The sequence below is a fragment of the Syngnathoides biaculeatus genome, chromosome 14 (assembly GCF_019802595.1).
Source record: "Syngnathoides biaculeatus isolate LvHL_M chromosome 14, ASM1980259v1, whole genome shotgun sequence".
NCBI classification, from domain to species: Eukaryota; Metazoa; Chordata; class Actinopteri; order Syngnathiformes; family Syngnathidae; genus Syngnathoides; species Syngnathoides biaculeatus.
In genome coordinates this window covers 27,959,261-27,981,140 of record NC_084653.1, presented here as the reverse complement: position 1 = coordinate 27,981,140, position 21,880 = coordinate 27,959,261, and the positions used below count along the sequence as shown (strand labels likewise).

At 49.0% G+C, this 21,880-nt stretch overlaps 1 protein-coding gene across 6 annotated transcripts; it reads right to left on the bottom strand.

Annotated features, from left to right (window-relative positions):
- Nucleotides 1-48: 48 nt before the first annotated feature.
- On the bottom strand, nt 49-18,612 carry LOC133512751 (cyclin-dependent kinase 17-like). 6 transcript variants are annotated; one of them, XM_061842696.1, is made up of 18 exons: nt 18,307-18,440; nt 12,026-12,174; nt 10,160-10,324; nt 9,263-9,396; nt 6,818-6,943; nt 6,005-6,061; nt 5,243-5,357; nt 4,877-4,971; nt 4,730-4,792; nt 4,037-4,160; nt 3,842-3,962; nt 2,784-2,881; nt 1,908-2,013; nt 1,409-1,598; nt 1,212-1,326; nt 1,038-1,128; nt 890-967; nt 49-386 (listed from the first exon to the last, which is right to left on the bottom strand). In XM_061842696.1, the coding sequence occupies exons 2-18, from the start codon at nt 12,141-12,143 to the stop codon at nt 383-385; spliced, it is 1,800 nt and encodes a 599-aa protein (XP_061698680.1). In that variant the 5' UTR covers nt 12,144-12,174; nt 18,307-18,440; the 3' UTR covers nt 49-382. The 6 variants fall into 6 exon arrangements, with proteins under 6 accessions (XP_061698680.1, XP_061698681.1, XP_061698684.1 ...); XM_061842697.1 differs by having other exon boundaries at nt 1,212-1,254; XM_061842700.1 differs by lacking the exon at nt 1,409-1,598 and having other exon boundaries at nt 1,212-1,254; nt 18,307-18,612.
- Between the last annotated feature and the right edge of the window lie 3,268 nt (nt 18,613-21,880).

Here is a 21,880-nt window from a genome sequence, read left to right as displayed (position 1 = left end):
CGGATGTATGACAAATGAGGAAAATCACAACAAAATGTTACCACTTCAAAAGATTAAAAATTTATACACACTGCGTGTTCTTCTTAAAGTGACAGAATTCTTAACAGTAGTCGGATTTTTAGCAGCACTTTGTCGTCTTAATAAATATAGAATAGAAACATCTGTTGGGCCACGTTGAGACCAAACCTTGGATAAGTCGGGGGCGGGGGGGGTGTAGTGGTTTTGAAGGCCTGCTGCTGAAGACGACGACGATGATGATGATGATGATGCTTCACCGGCATCCAGCAAGGAGACCGTCGCGCTCAAGAAATTCTCCCTGAATGACCCGAAACAAGGACAGTCCAAAGCCTAAAACAGCAAGCTTTGTCTTCTGCTCTTCCCGTTAGCTGCCGACAAAGAAAGCAAATCAATCCTTGTAATTTTGGGCTGCAGAGAAAGAGGATTAAAAAAAAAAAAAAAAAAAGGCTTCGCTAACTTAGCTAAGCTAACCGCAAAAAAACTGCCCGGAACCATTTGGCCACTGGTTATGTTTACCGCTGGATTTTTGGTTACTGACGGACAAAAAAAATCTAAGAATAAAAAAAACAAAAACGAAACTGCCTCCAATAATTAAAAAAACAACAACAACAATAAATGAGATTAAAAGTAAACTAATTCAAAGATACAAAAAAAAATAAAACAAACCCACTCTAAAAACTAATTCAAAAGCAATGAAAAATGTTCAACTCTTCTGAGCTTGAGCGGAACTGCTTTCGGGTTCAGCTTTGGACTTTGTCGGCGGGGCGCACGCGGTGGCCCCTTTTCCGACGGGCGTAACACGTGCAGCCGCGCGCGGCGCCCCTTCTGCAACTTGACGGGGAAATCGCGGGCGTTGGTATGAGGACTTCACCTGACTCGGGGAAGGAGGAGCTCCGGCAGCCGGGGTCCCTCTGCAGCCGGACCTCCTTCAAGGTGAAGATGGAGACGTCTGCGGGAGGAGACGCGGCGGGTCAGCGCGCGTTTCACCTCGCGAACCTGCCGGCCATTTTCTGACTCACTCTCCGGCAGCGCGCGAAGCCGAGGCCCCAAACTCCCGAAGTACGGCTGCCTCGCGGCTTCGTCTGCGGAGATCCTCTTTTTCGACTCGTACTGCGACCCGCGAGAACAAGCAAAAGCGGCGTCAATCGCGGCCTCGTTGCCGCGTTTTCCCGGAAGCTCGCGGCGACGCTCACTCGGAGGAACGACGTCAGCAGGTCGACGCCGTCCGTGTCCAATCTGCGGAAGCGGGATTGGGGGGGGACGGGACGGAAATGGGTCAGGAAAGGCGAGGTGAGTCGTAAGGTGGCGCTGAAGCCAGAAGAAGAAAAACATTCCACAGGATTTCCTAACAGGAAGTGACATGCGCGCGCTCACACTGCTCGGCCTTCACCTTGACAGGCCGCTCTTCCGCCTCTCCTGGTGCCGGACGGCCAACGTCCAGGGCCCAAAAAAATAAAAATTGCTTTGGGGGGGGAAACGGAGGAAGTGCCCCCTTCCAGCTGTCTTCGACTTTGGGACGGGAGAAAAATGAGAAACGGACATTGCGGCCCACTCGGCCTGAATTCCGCCTCAAAGCGGACCTGGAGGAACCGGAGATCCAGAACAAGGTTCAAGTGGCTGCTGCTCGTCTCCTCCTCCCCCAAACGAGAAAAGGCAGCGCTCAAAAATGCACAGCGAGCGGCAAAGTCTACCGGCACGAATCAAAAAAAAAAAAAAAAAAAAAAAGATCTCTTGGAAAGAGACCGTCCTCTTGACTTGACCCCCCCCCCCCACGTTAATCGAGCCTGACCACGGCTGACTAAATTCTACTCACAATTTAGAAGCTATATTTTACCCCCCCCCCCACTTGCCCAAAATAATATTAAAAAAAAAAAAAATTCTGCACATACCTGGGGGCGTGGTTAATGAGCAGCTGGGTCTTGTACTTTGGGAATTTGTGGGACTTGAAGTCCTCCACAGAAGAAATTCCGGGCCAGCTGTCGTCCGTGGGGGTGCCTGCAGGGGGCGCACAAAACACGGGCTGGCCTTTTGTTTTGACGATATTCTTTCCTTTTCATTCATCTCATCAAACGACTGCTCCGTAGAAGATTTATAAACTATGCACAAATACAACAAATTTATATTGATTAGAATAAACTGACATTTTACATACTTCTGTACTTATTTCTTTATTTTATTTCATAAAATTATTGCACAATGACTTTTTAGCAAATATAAAGAACAATTTTACAGAAATGTTTAATCACAATGAAATATTTCTAAATGCATCTAATGATTTTGTTAATGACGAGACTGTGGAATTTGCAGTCCCTCACGCGTATTATTATATTAATTGTAAAACTCGATCGGATACAATTAACTGCAAAGCAATAAAATAAAAACGGTGGCCGATCTGCAACTCGGTCGCCCCGTTAAAGTCGCCAACGCCGTAAAGACGGCGGCCACCATGACAAGAAAAATCTTCACAGCCCTCAAGTCACATGTACTCCCCCCCCCTCCCCCCATTTACTACGTTTAATGTTTTTGCAAATAAGAATACTATCAAAAACAATTGATACATTTTCATATTCAGGTAATTCAAATCAAATCTTTATTTTTACAATACATTTTTATCTTATGTAATAAGTTGTGGGAAACAGAGTACAAAAACCTTTGCAAAATAACCGAGATTCAATAAATTTGTATTCGGAAATCAGAACTCGCAAAGGAAATAGAATGAATGCGCCCGTGGCCAACGTGCCCACGAGGGGGCAGCAAACACTCACCGAGCAGCCTGAAAATGAGGTGCAGCTCATCCTCAACGGTGGAGCCGGGAAACAAGGGCCTGCCCGCGGCCATCTCGTAGAAGATGCAGCCCACGCCCCTGAAGCAGGCGGGGGGAGATAAGTCACCCATTTTTGGCATCTCACGCTTTTTGTCATCAACGCCTGCAGATGACGACACCACCCAAAAGATGGCGACAGAGGCAAAGTCGCTCTGATTGCGATCTTGGGGGAGGGACGACAGAAACTGATTTGGAGAAGCCAGACGTTCCCCATCCGTGGCCTGAAGACAATTATTTGATCGATGATGCCAACCAGAATGACGGATGCTAACTGACTTGTTTTGTGCCAGCGCATAAAAAAAAAAACAAATCGAAAAGAACACAAACGAGGTCTTTTCCTTTCATTTGTTTTCCTGGGCAAATTTCATTTTGGAGAGCGTAAAAAGAGTCAAAATCCAACATGAGCTCTCGGTTGGAAAAGAACATGAAATGTAAAGTGACGTGTTGAATTCAGCGTTCGGTTTACTTCGGGGCGGCTCGAAGGGCCCGGGGTTCAAATCCCAGGCGCTCCCGCCCGCCTGCGTGGAGTTGGCATGTCGTCCCCGTCCCCCGTCCCTGCGTGGCTTTCCCGCCCGCTTTCCTCCCACATCCCTTAATTGGAGACTCTCAATTGCCCGTAGGTGCGATTGTGAGCGCGACTGCTGTCTGTCTCCGTGTGCCCTGCGATTGGCTGGCGACCAGTTCAGGGTGCCCGTTGCCGGCTGGGATCGGCTCCAGCGATCCTCGTGAGGATAAGCGGCTAAGAAAACGGATGGATGTTTACTTCAGTTTTTTGTCCAAACACGCAATACTTTCCCCTCAAGTCGGGCCAACCGAGGAGGATGAGGAGCGACTGCCGAGAGTTGACGACAGGGGAAGACGATGGATCATCTACGTCAGGCCGCGCGACATAACATAAATAAATCAAACGCTAGCGTAATAACCCGAACACCCGCAGCGAGCGCGTTGCAAACGCTGTGCGCGTTTTCTGAGCAGCCGGTCGCGGGGCGGCCCACTCACCACATGTCGATCTGCGTGGAGTACTCGGAGGAGCCCAGCAGCACGTCGGGGGGGCGGTACCACAGGGTCACCACCTCGTTGGAGTACGTTTTGGTCGGCACCGACTTGGCCCTGGCGAGACCTGCGCGGACCCGTTCGGACGGCGATGACGCACTTTTTTTCCCCCCCTCTCTCGCCACGAGCGGCTTTGTTTACCGAAGTCGGCCAGTTTCAGCTCTCCGCGCTCGTTGATCAGCAGGTTTTGGGGCTTCAAGTCTCGGTGGAGAACTTTACGCCGGTGACAGTACGCCAACCCTCGCAGGATTTGGAAGAGAAAAAGCTGCAAGGGCAAAGGAAAATTAAAACCCATTTTTTTTTTTTTCCCCAAAAATCTGAACAATGCGGAGCCCGTTTAGTTTGGGAAATACATTTACACGCCGCACCCGCTCAACATAAGTGACGATATTTACCAAAATGTTCCACCAAATCACGTCATCGTGAGTTAGCCTCATGCTAACGTAGATGACGAAAAGGGAAAAGCTCCAAATTGACCAGCCTTCAAAACGGACAGGAAGACGAAACAAGCATGCAAATAAGCAGAAGTTTCTGCCAATAAGGACGAGGCGGCGCTGGAAAACGCCACCGAGAAATGTTTTGGGACCGCTAAATCTTGAAACCGCAATCTGAGCCAAAACGCATCAGCGCCGCAATCAGAGCATGCATCAATCTGCATTTTGCTCATTTTTGAATCTGCCATTTCGTCGTGCTGCCCCGATGTTTCTTTTACGAAGCGACCTCGCCGGGGGCTGGCGGGTCATACGCGCCGTTAACGTCTTTCCGGTCCGGTCGCTCTGCCGTGCGCCGGCGGGGGTCTCCCTCCCTCCCTCCCTCGCGCGCTCGCTCGCTCACCTTGACGTTGTGCATGCTCAGGATGTTCCCGCAGTCGTCCATGTACTGCTTGAGGTCTTTGTCCTGGACCGGAGAGGGAGAAAGTTCGTGAATACTTGCAAGGTGCAAGTTACTCCCTCCCTTTTAGAAAGAAGCGAGTGTGCTCACCAGGTACTCGAATACCAGTGTGAGCGACTTCTCCGTGTGCACGATATCGTGAAGCGTCACAATGTTGGCGTGCTTCAAGTCCTTCAGGAGCGAAACTTCCGGAAGAAAAAGTCAACTTTGCTCAATAAATTGGGACTCGTGAGCGACGTGAGCGGACAAAGACATTCGGAGGAAATGAGACCCGCCCGCCCACATTTTTTTTTTTTAATACCAAGTTTAGATTCTATCAAAAACAAAGTTGTGATTAAGTGCTACGATTTTGTTCATAATAAAAAAAAAAAATGCACTCTGAGATGCAAACGTATTTGAAGGAATTTAAGGCCTTCATCCAATGTTGGCACAACGTTCGATTTCCGGTACCGGTACCTTCTCGGATTGCCGTGCACGGCGCCCCCTCCTCGTGCTCCAACCTGATCTCCTTCAGAGCCACCAGGTTATCAGTCAGCTTGCTCCGCCCCTTATAGACTGTGGCGTATGTGCCCTGAACAGGGGGAAAAAATAAAAGCAAGACGGAAAGCGACCTTTGCTGTTGCGGAGGTCAAATTAAAACGTGCCGGCGAGAGTTACCCACTGGTGGATTTCGGAACTGAACAGTTGAAACCAGAAACTACAGTCCATAAAAAGACACATACCACTACACTGTGCACCTGGAAATTGCACCCAAGGATGGAAGACACTTACGTATTAAGTCCATGCTTCTCTTTCTGACATCTTGTTTGATTTTTATTTCGATTATTATGACATCTGTTACGTTGCACAAAGAAGCCGCATGTTTAACGCGCGCCTTCAAACACATTCAGAGTCCGGCTTTTGACGTTCACGTTCCACATTTTTTAAACGCATCCGAGTCTTGATGTATGCTAGCTTAAAGTCATGAGCACCTGTGATGCATCCAGCAAATAGAAATACTGTAGCTTTGACCTAATTTAGTCATCTTTAATCTCAGACACTGATGGGGGGAAAATGTATTTTCATGTACTGTAAACTTCTGGTTCCACCTCTGAGTACATTCAAAAAAAGGAGTCAAAGTACAGATCCAACTCTTAGAAATGCAACAAAGTCCAAAAACCAGCAGTTGTGACTTCCGAGCGCCAACGTGGGTGGGGTGGTGGTGTTCCGGGGTCTTACCTCTCCCAGCTTGTCCAGTTTGATGTAGGTCTCCAGTTTCCCGAATCCGATCTCTGACTGCACGAGAGAAAAGAACACGTGGGCGTAATCAGCGCGGCGTGCTTGTTAGCGACGAGATAACGGACGCCGCGATGAATCTCCGTGACGACTCGACAGAAACCTTCACCCAAGAGATACATCATAGCTCATCGCTTGTGACAAAATGGCTTTTAGAACAACACGCGCTCATATAAAACCCAAATGAAAATGTTATTCTTTGCGAACGGCGTGCACATAATTGGATTTGCGAGAAAGGGACGTTTATGCCAGTCACACTGGAACAAATTTAGAGTGTCGCGCTCGGTTCACTGTTGCCATCTTGACCGCATTGCAAATATTCAAGCGTTTCATTTCTTTTGATGAGACTTTGAGATGTGGAAAGAAAGATGCAACGTCGATAAGGAAGAGCAAAAGCCACAAAAGCTCCCTTGTGATGTTTCTGCTCTTCATTTGAAAGTTAACAATTACTGGACCATAACATCCACGCAAGCTCGTCTACGGTGTTTCCCACGATAGCTACAGTGGTATTGTAGCGATGTTACATTTAGAAATATAGTATAATATCAACAAATATATACAAATAAATATGCTTGGCTTTAAAGCGTGTGATAGGGGTGAAATAATTTTTTTTTTTTTTTTTTTTGAAATGTTGCAGATTTTGCCCATTGTGGGTGGGTCAGGATCATTTCCTCTGTACCTTTAGCATTCATATAGGCGGAAGACGACGGTTTGTACCCCCCTGCCCCCCGTTTGCGGCGGGCCCTTCTCACTCACCAGCGAAGCCCTGCGGGAGCGTCGACTCAGCGGCTGGTGGAACGACGGGCCGCTCAGCTGCAACTTCTCCAAGTAGCCGTCGGGTATCCGGATGTCGGCGGGCAGCGACAGACGCTTGTTCAGGTCCTGCACGGGGACGGTACCCGTCGAAGTTGGAGAGGAAAAACAAACAAAAAAAAAAGCACAGAAATCAGGACCGATAGTGAAAGAAAAGACGCAGAGAGAAAGTCAAAGCGACAAACGGGGACGTTGTGGGAACCTTCCGGAATCTCACAGAACAAAAAAAAAGCGTCATTCTCTTCTTATTTATTACAGAAAGTCAGCAAACGCACGCAGCAACATGAATTTCTTCTCTTCGTTCAATCATCGTTAATCCGGCTTTGATTCGACTTCCCGGCCTGTGCCCGACGGTGACGAAACGTAGCAAAGGTCAAAGGTCAAAGAATTCCAATTCTATACAATTACATTACTGTACGCTATCTACGATTTTATACATTAAATTAAAAAAAAAAAAAAAAAAGGATTTTTTTCCATTTTTTGAGGAGGCTTGAACAGATTTGTGCTATTTGTGTACACTGATTTATGCGCTGGGTCAACTTGCGCAGTAAAACGGCGGTAAAGTCATTTTTGTGACGGGCGACACGGTTGCTACGGTTTCTCCTTTCAAAAGCTGTCAAAACATTTCATGGCATCGTCGTCGTCATCGTTTTGAGTGGCGGTTGGCGCTGCGTGAAATTGCCTCATTTGATGCTACATCCGCCGCATTGATTCAAGAGATTTGGGAGGTGGGGCACGGCCAAATAAGGTTGGCGTTAATTAATAATGCAAAAAAAAAATGAAATTTGAAATTTTGGTCCAGTTCTTAGCAAGAGTCACGAAAGTTGAAAAAAATGATTTGCTTTCGACCCAGTTTTGGACCTGAAACTCGGACTTTGACGCGTGTGCTCTAAAAATCAATCTGCAACTTGATTTTTTTAAGCCTCATAAAGCCACATATGCAAATAACATTGTCATTGTGCCGCCTACGACGAGCCACCGCGGTCAAGTCCATCACCTGACCTTTGCACCCGGCCCACCAACCAAGCCCTCCCGATCTGCTCCGACCGGGCCCATCTGGACCGCGTTACACTAATCCACGTGATGTCATTCCGAACGCTACCGTGCGGTTGTCACCCCGATGACCAGCAGGGGGCTTGTTGTCAAACAGTCGCAGGACGTTTTGAACTGGGGGGTGCGCTTATTTCGCTATAAACAGGATTGTTCCACATCTGCAGACGCTGATTTGCGATTATGTGGGGGTGGGGGTGGGGGGGGTCGTCCACGGTACATTCACCACAGAAAATCGACTTCATGAAAACAATGAGCAAAAAAAGGTGACATTTCGGTGACGAGCGTGCAGTCCGTGCACAAATTGAAATCCAATTCGGAGCCTTGAAGATGGACGACCGAATGGGCCTCACGTCAATCGATACATTTTCATCAAAGCGTTGCTGCTCCTTCGAGACTTCCAAGGCCCCTGAATGAAAGCGTTTCCGTGCGATTGCTCTGAACGCAAAGACGCGCTTGCCGTTCTGAAGCCTCCGTTTGACTGCACCAACAGCAGCCGGCGATGTAGCCGCAGAATCGCAATCTGCCAGCGACGAGTGTCGGGGTGGGCGTGTGTGCGGGGGGACGATGGTGGATGAGGTGGGCGCGGGAGGAGTGTGATTTCCACCCCCCCCCCCCCCCATTCCTTCTAAACAGACTTCAAAAGTATGTCGTGCATCAGGGCAGGTGGACGTTTCCGGTTAACCTCGTGTAGGCCGCCGAGACGATTCTGCGCCTCCACTTTTGTTACGGCGCTGAGCGTCAATGCAAATTTTGTTGCGTCACAACAAACAAACACGCACACGTTGAATTCATTCTGTGACCCGGCTCGCTACGCAACTGATATCCACTTTCGCCAATCACATGAAGTACAAATGCCATGAATTCATTCCAGCCTCCAAAAGATTCAAAACCAAAAAGGAAACTCTTTTAATCAAAGTAGAAAAAAACAGATGGCACAGGATGGTGGCAAATGACTTTTTTTGTTCGTAGGCTAAATGAAGCCCCTCGCCTCACTTCAACACGCTTCCTCGGCCGCAAGACGCTGCTGGAGTAATAACGATTGAATTATTACAACGTGGCTTTGGGCTCGGCACAAAGACAGCAAATTGGTTCGTTTTTCTGAGCGTTTCCCCACACGGTGCCGGATGAGCGCCCCCCCCTCAAAAAAAAAAAAAATATGCACATCGGCAAAATTTGCAAATGGCGAAACGTCACTTGGAACTCTAACAGTTCATGCATTTTTGTGCACAGAATTGGGAGGGGTCATTTGGGCTTTGACTACAGAAAATGCATTTTTAGGAGGAGGAGGAAAAACAAAACCAAAAAAAAAAAAAAAAAAAAAAGCATTTGCCCAACCTCTGCCGAAATGCGTCGGTTGGTTCTGCTCCTCAGGCAAACGCCGGCGGGCGACTGGACCTCATCCGAGGACGCACCGGACGCTCGGTCGCTTTCCCCGTCGGACCCCATCTTCAGGTTCTCGTGGACGATATCTGCAATGGGGGAAGACCAGCGAGGGAGGAGGGACGGACGGACGGACACAAGGAAGGAATGCAACCAATGTTAACATGGGACAACTGCAAGAAAAAAAAGTTACAATGTCCATCCTAACCAAACCCCAAAACTTTCACTACTACAAAGATGTCAGCCGGTCAAAGCGCATAAATGCCAGCTGTGGACTTAACAAAGGATGATGTTGCATGCTAACATGCTAAACATGCTGAAGCGAAGTCGCGTGCCTTTTTAAATTAAAGCCTTGCGACGTTTCGGAGGAAAAAAATTCAAAATTTACAATTTGGGATTGAAATCGACCCACTGAAAATTCAGTTTGCCGCCAGTCTCAAGAAATAAATATCCTGCTCTCTCTTTTGTATTCATATCTGCTCTTTAACCAAGCAAAATATCTAGATCTTAACCAAATACTCAAGTATTCAATAGAATTTTCTGTAGTACACAGAAATACTAAAATGTTCCCTAGCTAGTTTTTGCATAAAAACAACTTGAAGCAAGCACACTTTGCCTCTTATTTGGGGAAATGTGTTTGCGAGGCTCCTTTTGGTTTTCCTCAAAATGATGACCGTGATGAAGGGAAAACGGGCGCTTAGGTGTACAGTTGAAAATGTGTTTGAGGTAAAACTACAAATATAGATAAATATGTTCCCCGATATCGGGTGCAGGTCCGGAACATTTCATGGACTACACACAACCCGACAAATATTCCGAAATCCGCTTCCGCAAAAGACGTCCGACACTCACCGAGGCGACCGCCGTGGCGAGGAATCGCCGCGAGCGAGCCGGGGCCTCCGCCGGCGACGCTGTGAGGCCGTCGGAGCGGCGGCTTCTTAAAGGAGCCCGCGTACTGCTGCAGGAAGGAGTGGACGCTGTGCACCGACGGAGGGCGGCCGTTCTTCACGACGGGTTCTGCCGGAGCAAAGCGAAAAGCATTTGAAGGGCGTCGTGAATGGAAACTGCCTCGTCCTCAAGTCATGTCCAATAGTTTTACCGCTCATCCTCAGCTGCATTTCAGCAACGCAATGTTTGCCAAGACTACTACGCAACAATTTTCTTCATTTCCGCAGCAGTCTGATGAGCAGCAGCGAAGATAACGAGCAAGACGTCAAGTCGAAGAAGCAGGACAGGATCAGATGAGCTTGGCAGCCATTTCATCAATGACTTCAAAGTGGACTGGATTTCGGTCCCATGAAAATATTGACAAAAATGTAACGGTTGTGAGATGATGAGGGGAACGTGACGAGCGTGAGCAGCATCGGAAGCGCTCTGACGGTTTCACGCCGCCGCTGTGGACCAAACGTACTGGTGCCATCTTGAATGGAATCAGGCCTTTGGCCTCCCCTTCCGTGAATCTTTCAAGGCTTTCAAGACTTCACGAAGGCCGAAGGCTTCAGCCTGCCGTTCTTTGCTTCAGATCACCGTGTGGGCGGACGCCGCAAAAGCGCGACTCGTCGTTGACTCACCCCCGAGGAACGAGCGACTCGGCTCGAGCCGTCCCCGATGCGAGCGGTCGCTCGACCGATATTTTGTGCAATGTCGAGATACGGGCGGAACGGTAGCAGCAATCAACAACAGCCCGGCAGAGATTTTGACTCGCGCGTTCTTGGACGTAATGCTGCGGTCCCAACGCCGCCCACCGCTGCCTCATCTCTCGGCATCTGCTGTCTGGAGTTATTACTGTTGCGTAATCGCATCAGCGCCCGAGCGCTTTCCCTTAACTACCCGGTTCGGAACACGTCTCTCCTGGCTGTAGTCCATTCCGTCTCCTCGCTACGACGTGAGTCGCCACACAAAAAGCATTTGAAAAAGGACACAATTTGAGACGGGGGAAGAGATTGGATGCGGCGGGCCGAGAAACCCACGGAAAGGCCCGGGACACCTTCGGCTCAAAGATCCAAAAACAACAAAAAAAGGGGGGCGGGCAGAGAAGAATGACTAAAGGTTGCTTTGGAAATGCCTTCAAACCTCAAGCGCCATGGCAACAAGGCCAAGTCCCACCGTCTGCAGCCTTTGCCGATTCCAGCAAATTTATTTCGACGACTGCAAAATCAGGACCTCAAAATCTGAGAACACTGCACAGAGTCCACGTAAGAAAAGAGCTGAGCCAAAAAAAGGGAAAAAAAAAAAAAAAAAAACTCAATTCCTCGTCTGGTCCATCTCCGCTCCAGCGCGTTGTCCGGGAAAGGCCAAGATGGCGGAGACGAGCGCCAAGATGAGGTCCCCCCGCTCTGGGTGTCGGGCCTCCACCTCGGGGAGCTGCTCCTCGTCCTCGGCGAGAAGAGCCCGGAGGAGGTGGCTCAGCGCCGGACGCCTCCCTGCCCGGGTTTTCTGCACCGGAGAAAGTGAGTCTCCCGGCCGGCTGGCCTGGGAAAACTTCTCGGGGGTTTCCCCCGGGAAGAACCGGACCGAGTGGCTGGGGAGAGAAGTGAATCCGCAGCTGTGGCGCCCCCTGCCCCCATGTGAGTGCATTACAGTACTTTGATTGCTCCATTTTTTTCCTCTCACACCAATTTGGATTTGGAAGGAACTCCGTTCCAAACTGAGGACGCCTTCGGCCCCGCCCCGCCCCACCTCGACTCCACTCGTCGGGTGGCCATTTTGGAAACTCACCGCCGTCCTTGAGCGCGTTCTCCCCGACCGTCATCTGCTCGGCCAGCTCCGAGAGCGACTCGTCGATGGTGTGGCTCCCTCGTAACGCCTGGGAGAGGCGCCGCTTGACGCGCTTCATCTTCCCAACGGAGGTCTCCCCAAAAGCGGGCCTGGGCCGTGACGACAGACAAAGTACGCGCGTCACACAAGATAAAACAAAGGCCGTCCACCTCGACACTCGCGCGGCTGTGTTTGGACTCACTGGCTATCCGTTGTATGGTGCCGCTTATGGTGAGGTGGCCATTTTTTTAGTTTTGCTGTTGCGAGTCGGGCTCGCACGGTGCCCAAAATTCACCGCTTTGTGCTCAAAGTTTAGAGTACAGTTCGGTATGTTGAGATTCTGAAATCAGCGAGGAAGAGACGCGCCAAAAAGCTTTCCCGTTGCCTACAGATGCTGAAAAGTGACGGCTAAGCGCTACTTTTGATCAAAAACTGTGGCTAGCCAAAATGAAGCTCTTTCCCTCAAATTTAACATAGTTCCTTAGCCCCAAGTTGCTGTGGTATGAAGCATTCACTCATTGCCTGCTCCGAATCACTGCTTACGTTTTCGGGGACGTTTTAGTCAACCACGACCACCACCTAAAAATTGCGCTCGACTGATTCTGAACAGGGAAAGAGTAAAACTGTTCCAAAGACAGTCCTCGCGATGTCAACTGTGCTGGCTCAGGAAGACTAAATATCATCTGGCCGCGTTTCGCAACGCGAGCCTTGAACGGGGACCAGAGACGGCGTTCAACGGCGCCGCGTTTGACTGGGGCCGACCGGCACCACCGTGACGCCGCGTTCCTCCTGCTGAGAAAACACGACGAGCCGCCGAGGGAGATTCCCTCGGGCCGCGGCTGAAAGACCAAAATCTGAAACCGGGAGGGATATGAAAGAGGACGTGGACACGTCTTGGCAGGAAAAGCAGACAGCGGAGAGAACCTCAATTCAGCGCCGCGACAGATCTGGACTCGCACGCCAGCTGAGTAAAAGGTGACGTGAAAACTTCCCACTGACGTATTTCTTGCTGTCTGACTCAAAACATTCCGGATTGAAATCGGCCGTGGGAGAACCGCTGACTTTATTAGCGCTACTCGAGGAGACTGCGGCACTGGCCGCGGGAAAGCGCCAGTGATCGGGCAGCAGCTTCTGTTTCCATGGTAACCTGGGAAGAACTGCCACCGCACACGCACAGAACGAAAGCGACTCACTTGTTGCTTTGTTGCTTGAAGGTTACTTGCTCGGTTCTGCCTCCAGCGACGAAGCTATCGAGCGCGCGCCCTATTTGGGTGACGCGTTTGCGTCCGCATGCCGACAGATGAGCGCTTACGGGCCACCGGCGGCCGAGACAGCTGTCAAGTAAGATCGCGATCAGGCGCCGAAGCGCCACGTCGACAAAAAAGTGGACTTCAGTTCAGCACCGAGAAACCGCAGCAGCAAAGTGGAGACGGCAGACTGGCGCAAAATTCTAACGTCCAGAGTTAAGACAAAAGACCGGTATTAGTCCAATTCCACAGTCCCCCCCCCCCCCCATCCTTATCGTGGGGGAGGGGGTTATGTGTCCCAATGATTCTAGCACAGCTTCAAGACCCTGATGACAAAGTTTTAGATGGAAGTTCCCCGAGCCTGGACATGCCCCCCCGAAGGCGAGCGGCCAGTCGCAGGGTCGGTAACGTGGGTCCCCCTTCCCGGGGGTCGGGTGCAGTGCGAAAGCCGCTCCGATCCCCGGCGACAGAAAGGAGGCTCAAGGGATGTGGAATGTCACGCGGTTGTTTCTTTTCAACGGAACAGCCGACAGTCGAAACTCATCGATGACTGACGGACGCCTCGCGGGGCACGATGCCCGATCCCCGCTAAGTAGGCCGGCTCAGAGACGCCAGGGGTGGCGACGGGGGACAAAACGGCGCGGAGGGGTCCAAGTGTCTGAGGACTCGGGATTTGTTACCACAGTAACCGTGTTTTTTTTTTTTTTCTTTCCATTTTTAAAACGCACGAGCGGGGTGCTGCCTGCATATTTTCCATCTCCCCGCCGGCCCCCGTCGACTCGGACCTTTGGATTTGTGCCCCCGAAAGCGAGGCCGGAGTCATTGTTTCAGAAGTACGAGTGGGGGGGGTGGGGGTGGGGGCCCCAAACTGAACAGCACTCATCCAAGTGACCGTAAAGAAAAAGTAGCTGCCTGGAAGGCCAGAAGAATAAACAAAACAAACAAACAAACAAAACAAAAAAAAAAGTCACAAATTCAATTAATTACATTCCACAATTCCAATGGGGGGGGGGGAGTCCCAAATCAGAATCTTGGTATTCAATTAGAAAGAATTGAAATCGCCCATCTTATCAAGGATCAAGGAAAGGCAAATTATTCATTCTTGACAGTCTTTGTAGTTTTTTGAGTGATTTTTCATCGTCATTCCTTGGTTGGTTGGTCACAGCAAAACCGCTTTGCTAACGGAACACGTCGGCGGGGATCTGCACACGTCTCATCGCTGATGCAGGAGTAGGATTATTTTTGACGAGATGAATATTGATCCCGGACAGCTCCAGTTGACGTCCGCGGCGCCGCTCACACTGCAGCTGCCGCGACGTTGCCCGCGAGGGAGGAAACTCGACGGCGTGACGGCCGACCGGCGCGTCATTCGCGGGCGAGATCAGCGTGGCAGTTTGTTCCCGTTCTGGGCAAAACGAGCGGGCGGGGGCCGCCATGACGGCGAGGGCCTTGCATCGAGACGCCATCGTGCGCCCAACCCAGAAGGACTCGACCGTCGCACTCGGACGAGACCTCCTGAACGCAGGAACGCAAAAAGTCGCACGCCAGAGAGGTGGCAAAAGTAAAAGTGGCAACAATTACTGTGCTAATCCTCAGAGTTCAAAAAATCTGTTATCAGAGCCCCTTATCCACACAAGGGTCACGGGTGTGCTCGGAGCCTATCCCGCCCGGCCGGCTGTTATCGGGCGGGAGGCGGTACCGTTCGGGACAGCCGGGACGAGCGCGGGTCCCGCGGGGGCCCCGTCCAGACACGCCCAAATCCAAACCCAGAATCGGGGAGTGGAAGCGGAAAAACTCCTCAGGCGGGGCCGCGTGCCGCTCGTCGCTGGAGCCGTCGGCTTAATCCCGCCTGGGTAAGCAGAGGGCAAAAGTTTGCATCGCCGGCTATCTATAGACCCGAGCGGTGGCGCTGGTCCCCGGAGAGCTTCAGACAGCTGCCACGGCCGGGGGGAAAACGCACCTTGCGGCTTCAGCTGGTGGCTCAAGTTGGAGGAGGAACTTTCAATTTTCAGTGGGGGGGGTTACCGTCGTAATATTCTGCAAACTCGACGGCGGTCCGCAACTTTTTGCGTGAACAATTGCGGGGAAAAGACGGCAAAGGGGAGCCTCGTCGGATCTGCTCCGCGACCGCAGCTGCCGATGAGGCGGATCAGGTTACCCGGCCAGCGATGCCCCCCCCCCAACCCCCCCCCCCACACCCGGGAAATGACTCGCGTTGAGGCAGCCCCCCCCCCCCCCATCTACGCACCTGTTGCCTGAGCAGAAAGGGACTTTCTCGTTTGGAAAGCACCTGCTGCACAAGCTAAAGATTGCCATGATTTCAATCACTTTGGGGGGGGCGACACCTAAGAAGCATTTTGACATTATTTGATGACGTTAATGTCCGGTCAAGGTTTCATTTGATCTTGAACCCAAATTCCAATAGAGTTGCACTCGACTTTACACAAAAACTAGTTTGAAGTTTGAACGGTTCAAAGATGGCCGCTCCCTACTACGCGCTCGCGTTTGGGCACGCGGAGATGCTTCCGTTGTTGGAGAGGAAGAAGGCTTTACTTCCGGGGTGCGTCGGAGAGGAAGGATCCACCTCGATTGCGCGTAGAAGAAGACAAAGCTACCTCCAGCGTGTGCGGAAGAAGACTGCGCTCGTTTTGAAGTGATTTCTTTTGAATTTCATGAATTTAAAAGCTTTCCCAGAAATTGGCCGCCTGTGAAGGTCTTCCTTTGTCTGAGGTCTTACAGTGGCTTTGAAATGCGTGAAAGAATTTACGATCACCAACGGATTCAAATTGTTGGACTCCTGCGCAAGTTCAGCGGTAACTGGAGATGAGAATGACACCGAGAGAGCAAGGCCGACTTTCTGATCATCTACAAATCTGAGACTGAAGACGACGACTTTGGTGGTTTCAGCGAACGGGAGGAGGATGACTAAAAACAAAGACTTTCCTGCTCTGTTTGAGCTGCTTGGGAACAGCCCATAGTAACGTTTCAAAAGTCTTTCTGTGTGAACATCTATCGCAACGTAGCAGTAAGTACGGTATAGATCTGCGGCGTACGCTCGGGCGCAGCTCACGTATGGAATAACAAAATATGAAACGCTGCACGGCGTACGCACGGCTTATTATCCAGTAGACGCGGCCGTCCGCAAAATACGGTAGCTTTCAAAGTCAACGAAAAAAAAAAAAAAAATGATGCTCCGGCGAAATTATGACGCAGTTTTTCCCGCAGAATTTTACGTGAGCTAGTGCAGCAGCCTCGCTAGCAAAATGCAATTTGATGACGAATCCGGAGGCGAAGACCGATACCGGCCAACTGGTAAAACTCGAAATATTGAAGACGGGTCCGCGTCATCGTGTTTTAAATTCGTACTGTTGGTCTTGGTACTGGTTTGGGCGAGGAGACGTGCTATGGTTCATGGATGATTGTTACGCGTGCGGGTGTTGTCATCTGGAGTTTTGGGGTGTCTTGAATCTGAAAAATGGCTCAACTGCGTCTGTATCCGACCGAACATTGCGTGTCACTTCATCGTGACTCCGTGATGTCACTCATTGTTTTTTGTCGCGCGAACGATGAGCTGACTTTCGTCAAATCATCGACCAGCTGTTGGGCACAGGATCCGGCCTCAACCCGTGTACTGTGCAGCGGTGGCAAGCCACGGAATACAAACACTCGCTTACTCTGGTCAGGTAGATTGAAGATTTTGTAACCTTGGCGCTGTTTGGATGCCTTCAACAGTTTGCATCGCGCTCCAGGGACTGAGGAGGCTCCTGCTCAACGTTTGGCCACAAAAGTCAAACGAGACGACACGCGCGCTGCCGAGCGAGACGTCGTCAAGCGTGCCGGGAAATGATCCAATTGCTCCTCGTGGGGCCACCATTGATTTATTTAAATTACAACTATATCCATACCGCTACTCGTACTCGGACTCTTGATTTTACACACGCATCGCACGTTCTGGAAGTTCCAGGCAGGCGGAGGAGTCGTCACGTCAGCTGTGTGCAGACACTTTAGGGGAAACACGCATGACAACACTTTTGTTGGCCACACGGGCGGCGATGAAGCTGCAATTTGTGGCGGCGGGCCAAACGTGAGGCAAGCAAGCGGCAACTTTCCCAAGGAAAGTACCGTCGGAGCAGCCGCAAGCAGTCGTCGACGTCTTTGTCGCTCACTGCGGCGGCCGACATCAGTTCAAATCATCTTTTTTTTTTTTTGGGGGGGGGGGTAAAAACATCCACTGTGACGTCATATTTATAGAAACAAAAAAAGGACCAGTGATTACGATGCCAACCGTGCGACGCTGAGTTCGGAAATGATGCAAAAACATCCCGACAATTTGGCCAAAACTGACAGAAAGTCACAACGCAATCGGAAGTTGACCATTTGAGAAGTCGTCTCGACTTCAACAATTTTGAAAAACTGCCTTGAGTGTACTTTTTAAATGAGGCCACCTGCAGTGCTTGTACTTGAGAAAAGGCCACATTTGGCAAAACTGTTGAGTGGGGGGAAATCACACCTTACTTCAAAAGTCACTCGTGATCATTTGCAGCAATAAAATGTATCATATTTCCATTTTTATTATTTTATTTTTTTTTCCACAAGAAAGGTTTGTGGTTTCGGGCGATATTTGATTATTTATCAACAGGTTGTACACCACAGTAGTGGCAATTGTCGATTAGTCAAAGTATTTGCTGTCAAAGTGCGTCCGTCCGTCCGTCCGTCCGTCCGTCCAAATGCTTTTCGGCAAAATCTATGGCGGCGACCTTTTCTGACGAGCAAAATGTGCTCTTCCACTTTAACTCATTTTAAATATGTACCTGGGTTTAATAAATGTTGGCAAAAGACGAACAACTGATTGCATTCTGCAGAAGTGCAAATTAAAACCTTCCGTTCGACGAAACGACGACTAAGTTGGGCCATTAAAGCTGGTTCTGATTCGGAAATGGTAGAAGAAGCGAATTTTTCCGCACGGTGTCGGGACTGTTTGGGCTTTCCACTCACCGCAGACGATGAGCGTTGCTCGGACCGACCGGAGTCCCCGACGTCGGAGCCTCTCCTCGGGCCGGACGCCGCCGTCTGGCCGCCCTCGCGTGGTGGTGGTGGGGGGGGGGGGGGGGGGGGGGAGGAAAAAGCAACAACTTGTTCGGGGTGGTCGTCGTCTTCTTCTTCTTCTTCTTCTTTTTCTTGGCGGCTCGTTCGGCTGAGCTGTTCTTACGTCGGAGAAGTGATGGTCTCGCGGCTTTTAAAAACGCGGTCCGGCAGTGTTGTTTTTTTCCTCCCGAACCGGGACCGTGATCGCCTCTGGGGGGGGGGGGGGGGGGGGGGGGAGGGAGGAGATCCGACCGACGCCGACGATTAGCAGCTTGGAGCCGAGCCGAGCCGAATGGAGCCGAGTGGAGCCGAGTCCTCTTCGCCTGTTTTTAGTCGTCGTTGTACTTTTCCTTTTCGGGAGCGTTGGGGCGACAGCGCCACACGGAGGTCAAGCGAGGAACAAAAAGGAAGCCAGAGAGAATGCAAAACCGGCGCCACGGTGCCCCCTGTTGGTAGATACGCGGAACGTACGCAGTGGTACAACACGATCATTTAGAGCAGCGATTTCCATCCTTTATCGATCCAAAGCACATATTTTACAATTGAAAAATCCCACAGCACACCAATAAAAGTAAATGTCACCTATAAATGGATCGATCGATTACTGCATGTACTTCCCGCCGTCTTTAACAGAAGAGGATTTTTTTGGGTTCTGTTTGTCATTGTGCCTCACTGGCATCAATAGATAAATAAAGTCTTCATTCTTTCTTGGAAGTAAATGTTTTTTTGGTTCTATTTTTAGCAATTACATCAAATTGTATAACTTCCCACAGTACACCCGATGAGCGCTTGCGGCACACTGTTTGCGAATCACTGATCTCGATAATCACAATGTGTTCATCTTTAAAAATAAAGCGTTTATTCTTTTTACCTCTTTAGTTATTTGTGTCTGGTACATAGGTTGGAATTTGTGAATTTATTTCATTAAACTCTGACTGTGGCTTGTGTGTTACAAATTGGACAAGTTGAGACAACTCAGAAACTCATTGCCGCCACGTTTAAATGAAATAGCCAACAAAGTTAAGAGTACTCGAGACCGCAGTGCACGGATTTATTAAAAATAAACTGAATCTGCAAGAAGTGAACGGGGACGCAGCTTATTTTCTTTCTTTTTTGTGTCTGACCAGAAGCAAGGAAATTGTGACCTCCAGGGGAGGACGGCGAGCTGTGTGAAAAAAGGAAGCGACCTTTTGCCTATTGGAGGACTCGTGTAGCTAATATGAGCGGCCATTGGCCGTGCACTTCCCCATTGCCCAATGATGAACATTTACGTTTACATTACGGCCCAAGTGAGCGTCGGGGAAGATCTTGTTGGTTTTGTGTCAAATTAGGACGAGGCCGAGTGCCGCATGCTTCAGCTGAGGCGAGTCTTCGGTCTGAACGAACGAATAAATGAATGCGTCGTTGAGCGTCATTGTATGACTACCGGGGACCAGCACGCCCACCCCCAAGCTGCAGGTGGCGCCGTCAAACTCTGTGTGCAAGAACGTCGTTGTCCAGCCGGACCGGCACCACCAAAAGCCAAAGGTGAGAGGTTACGTACCGACGGGCTCGTAGACATGAACGCCACTTTTCTTGGTTTTAAGTGAATGATTGATGCAGAATTATTCTGTTATGAATTCAAGAGGACATTAGTCTGAAGAAAAAAAAAAAAAAAAAATGCCAGTCGGTCACATACAAACAAGCAACCATTTCCACTTATGGGCAATGTTTAATGAGCCCGACGTGCGTCATTTCGAAATGTGGGAGGAGCCAAATTACCAGGACAAAAATCCAGGCAATATACTCTACATTATATTTTTATAGAGATATTACATACAGTATAGTGACTGTAATCAGTTAATCTGCTTGAACATGATGTGTATGTGGATCATATAACATCCATTTATGAGAAGAAAAATCCAATCCAATCGATACATTTTTAAGGGTAGATAATGACATTATACCAACAAAATATATATTCTGCAATCAAAATTCAAAATACTTATTTTCAAACTAGTTAATGTCCCCCCCCCCACTGGAATAATAATGATAATAGTTATATCATTACAACTATAATAGAAAATGACGCTACAAGGGAAAAAAATGTGCATGTATAAACATTTTAATGATGACTAAGTCAATAAATACTTTTAAAAATAAAATTTAACATTCAAAAACGGCAACTCAGAGCAATTCTTAATATTCATATATTTAAACGTTATTAAAATCTTTTAACCGGTGACACTTTGAAGTATGGAAGAAATACTGTACAGTATTTATTTACATAGTTGAAAACTATGCAAAAAATATTTTGGGGTGATGCAGTACCGAGCGCGCACACCAGATAGCGTCCTCGTTTTGCATTTGCGTAGTCAGAAACTGATTTGCACATTTATGGGCCGAAATATGGAGCAGCAGGAACTGAACTTGAAACGTTTTATACTTGCATTTTTAATTTGAACACTTAAATGATTGCATTCAGAAACTGAATTGAAGAAGCATCATTTGAATTTCTACAGTTTCACTTGAAACATTGCATTTAAAAATGGAATCTGAACAAAATCTTTTTAGTTTTAGTTATTTAAATTTATTAGTTTGGAAGTGAAATCTGATGAAATTGAAAATGACTAAGAATTTCATCTGCAAGGGAAATTTCAATGACATTTGGGATGCGAGGGGGAAGGCGGAGTACCTGGGGAAAAGCCACGCAAGGGATGGGGGGGGGGGGGGCCCAGACTCCGGATTTGAACCCCCACAATTGTGAAGCAGACATGCCGACCCAACGCTTTTCCACTGTGTCCCCCATTTCACATTTAGGTCCCGAAAAAAATAAAATAAAATAAGACCTGTGATGGACATCCGGGACTGGAGGTGGGGTCTTCTCGTCGGCCAATCAGCTCCTTTGTTTTATCGCGTGACATCGGGACTCTGGGACGTCAAACGTTTTAAGCAGCTGCAACATATTTGAACCTTTGTGGAATGTGTCATGTACGGTGGGTCAGAAAAAAAAAAAAATGCGCTTCATTCCGAGCACTGGAAAGGAGCAAGTCAGAAAAGTTGACAGTTCGAGTCCGAATCAGGAACTTTCACCAAACTTTTTCTGTGGACTTTCTTACCTTTCTCAGAAATCCAGTTTTTCCTGTGAAACATTAAACAGTTTTCCAGCCCCCCCCCCCCCCAATTTTATAACTATAATTGTACTCTTGTGACGTTACTTCCAAATTTTTGTGAAATCCCATCTAATATATTTGGATTTTGGAATTGATCTCTTAATCCCAATTTTTAGCCGATGAGGGCTTATTTCCATTTGTTCAAAAAAAAAAAAAAAAGGGAGGAAAAGCAAATACTAACTAGTAAAGTTAATCAATTAGTACACGGTTATTAATACGGAACATGACCTTGGACAAATGTGCATTATTGCTCACAAATTAAATGCATTCAAAGTTGTAATTCTGCCCCCCCCCACCTGTGAATATTATCATCCCTCTTGACACTTTGTCAC

Bases quoted from the DNA above. Each gene is read 5' to 3' on its own strand.
- LOC133512751 (XM_061842695.1), bottom strand. From the start codon at position 12,143: ATGAAGCGCGTCAAGCGGCGCCTCTCCCAGGCGTTACGAGGGAGCCAC. The intron at 1,599-1,907 runs GTATGTGCAGAA...CGGTTCCTCCAG, and splicing joins CTCATTAACCACGCCCCCAG to GTCCGCTTTGAGGCGGAATT. The intron at 968-1,037 runs GTGAGTCAGAAA...CTCCTCCCGCAG, and splicing joins GCTTCGCGCGCTGCCGGAGA to ACGTCTCCATCTTCACCTTG.